General features: G+C 51.3%; 1 protein-coding gene across 1 annotated transcript; it reads left to right on the top strand.

Moving 5' to 3' along the window:
• Positions 1-1,366: 1,366 nt before the first annotated feature.
• Positions 1,367-2,412, top strand: LOC106496100 (C-C motif chemokine 4 homolog). Its single transcript, XM_013956692.2, has 3 exons — positions 1,367-1,436; positions 1,790-1,904; positions 2,324-2,412. Exons 1-3 carry the CDS (start codon positions 1,367-1,369, stop codon positions 2,409-2,411), a joined length of 273 nt encoding a protein of 90 aa, XP_013812146.2. The 3' UTR covers position 2,412.
• Positions 2,413-2,502: the final 90 nt, after the last annotated feature.

Raw genomic sequence — 2,502 nt, 5'->3', positions numbered from 1 at the left:
GGTGAACCACTCAGTTGAGAAGAGCTGTCTTTCTAGGAACAACTTGTTACGGCTGGACAGTTTCCAGTCTTCCCCAGAGCACCCATCCTCAATCTGCCTCATCACTTTTGTTCTTTCCATGACTTCAGTTTCCTCTTCAGGCAATGGAGAGGCATCTGATAGACCTCCATGGCAGTCCATGCATAGACTGGCAATTTTCTCCCAGTGAGCTGTCCCCAGTGACAGCACCTGCCTAGTTCTCATAAAGCTCCGAGTTCTTGCCTTCACCTGTGCAACGCTGTTATTCCTCCTTATTCATAGTCATTATGTTTTTTTCTCTTCTGTTGAGACTGGATACTCTTTTCTTCCCTGCCATCCCAGCTTCTGCTTGTGACATCTCCCTGCTCCTCAGTTCAATTAACCTGCTCCTGTTCCTCAGAACTGGCCTATTCTTCCTCAGTCTGCTCCTGGACCCCTTCTGCCTCATCTTCAGGGTCACAATCTATTGCAATGCCCCCCCACCTTTTAGCTCTCTCCTTCTCCATGCCCAGCAATGATAGACTTTATCTCATTTATTAGTAGACATTGAAAGTTAATCATCTAATCTAAATTGGTCATTTAGGGACCCCTTATAGGACCTGGAGTGAGGTAAGCATGTCCAGGAGCTAACTCCCCATTTTGGCTCTCCCTTCACTTAAGCTGAGGAGGGAACAGAAGTGCTTCAGCTTCTAGGTCCCTGATCTCATGCCCAGCACATGTTGCAAGACATGCACTGAGTCCTCTCATGCTATGTGAAGCACATACATGTCATGGAGCCCACTGGTGATGGCTCCTGTCTTGTCTTGTGTTAACCAGGCAGCATGAGCTGTGCAGATGTCAGAGGGAAACAGTTCTGGGTAGAAGAGACCTCAACCTCTTTTTCCCTAAGCCAGCCTCATCCATGCTATGCTATTCAGACTGTTTGCACAGCTCTGCACTTGGAAGGATACACTCTTGCCTCCAAGTTGCTTTTTGTGGGTTGGGTAATATGGGCTTGTTGACAAACACAGGAACCTCCACAGGGGAACTTCTTACTAAGGGACATCTATGAAAGAAGCAGAAATAGATACTGTGATTGTCTCATATCCTGTGTCAGTGGGGAAGCATTGAATCAAGGGGAGAGCTTTATGCTTCCGGGGCTGGTGTTGCTGCTTCACTCCATCACAAGATTGCACCATGAGAGCAGTCCTGTTCTCTGGGGGAAATTCCACTGCACCTACGCAAGCCACTGCCCGGCTCTCCTCACCCCATAAATTGGAGGGCTGCAGAATGTCTCAGCATCAGACAGAAAAGAGGCTTGCAAGCTCTACCGGCCTGCTTCTGCTCTTGCCACTGCTTCACAGCCAACATGAAGATCTCTGTGGCTGCCCTTGCTGTTCTCATCGCAGTCTTCTGCTACCAGACCGCCAGTGCTCCAAGTAAGTCTGGGTTCTTCTCCATCTCTCTGAACGGTTGCACTATGGAAAGGGGAGATGCCACAGCTGGGAACGGGTCCTTTCTGACAGCCCATCTACCCTTAAGTCCTTTCCCATGTCAGATCACACTCTAGCAGGTGCTCCAGGGTCTTGGCCATGGGGGATCTCCTGCCATGGGAAACCACAGCTCAGGGTGAAAATAGGAGAAAGAATCAAAGGAGGAAAAAAAAAGACATTGCCTTTTCTATTCTTCCACATCCTTTCTGTTTCCCACACTTGCAAGGAGTAAGGTCCCAGCTTCCTGCCCCAGCCCCTTGGCCCTTGCTGCTGCTCATGACTGTCTTTGTACTTTGCAGTTGGCGCTGACACACCAACCTCCTGCTGTTTCACCTACATCTCCCGGCAGCTGCCCCGCAGCTTCGTGGTGGACTACTATGACACCCACAGCTTGTGCTCCAAGTCAGCCGTTGTGTAAGTGCCCTCCTCAGCAGTCACAGCAGGGTGGTGGGCTCTCCCTTTGGGCCAACGATATTCCCTCATGTTTGCAGAGCTGGAGAGGGAAAGACTTGCTGTCAATAGCCGTCTGAGATCCCAGTGGGGAACAAAGGGCTGGGGAGGGAGAAAGGGACTGAAAAGCAGCCCAGGCGGATAGGAGGAATTTGGCCCAAGAGGTATGAGGTGATGCTCCATGGATGCAGCACGCACTGGGGCTCACATCAGTCCTGCCCCATGGCCAGGGCTTTGCAGGCTAGCTGGTGGCTGCCTGGACGAAATGCAGAGATGGGGCCCCATGCCCCGAATCCCATTGATCCTTGTGGGACGCCAGGTTTGGGGCATGGCTTTCCTCCCCACAGCGATCACCCATAGTAAACTTTTTTTGCACTCCACAGGTTTATCACAAGGAAAGGCCGTGAAGTCTGTGCCAACCCCGAGAGCAAATGGGTCCAGGAGTATGTGAGCGATCTAGAACTGAACTGAAGCAAGGGGACAGACTGCGAAGGCTGTGCCACGCTCGGTCCCCACTGCTGCCGGGACAAGCAAGCTATTGCCAGCAAAGGATTCAGTCAGA

The sequence above is a fragment of the Apteryx mantelli genome, chromosome 22 (assembly GCF_036417845.1).
Source record: "Apteryx mantelli isolate bAptMan1 chromosome 22, bAptMan1.hap1, whole genome shotgun sequence".
NCBI classification, from domain to species: Eukaryota; Metazoa; Chordata; class Aves; order Apterygiformes; family Apterygidae; genus Apteryx; species Apteryx mantelli.
Note: the sequence above shows the minus strand (reverse complement) of the source record. Positions and strands in the feature narration are given on the sequence as shown.

What these genes read in the sequence shown, in the direction of transcription:
- LOC106496100 (XM_013956692.2), top strand. Translation starts at nt 1,367, where the DNA reads ATGAAGATCTCTGTGGCTGCCCTTGCTGTTCTCATCGCAGTCTTCTGC. An exon ending in CCAGACCGCCAGTGCTCCAA is followed by an intron (nt 1,437 to 1,789) that starts GTAAGTCTGGGT and finishes TGTACTTTGCAG; the next exon opens with TTGGCGCTGACACACCAACC. An exon ending in TGCTCCAAGTCAGCCGTTGT is followed by an intron (nt 1,905 to 2,323) that starts GTAAGTGCCCTC and finishes TGCACTCCACAG; the next exon opens with GTTTATCACAAGGAAAGGCC.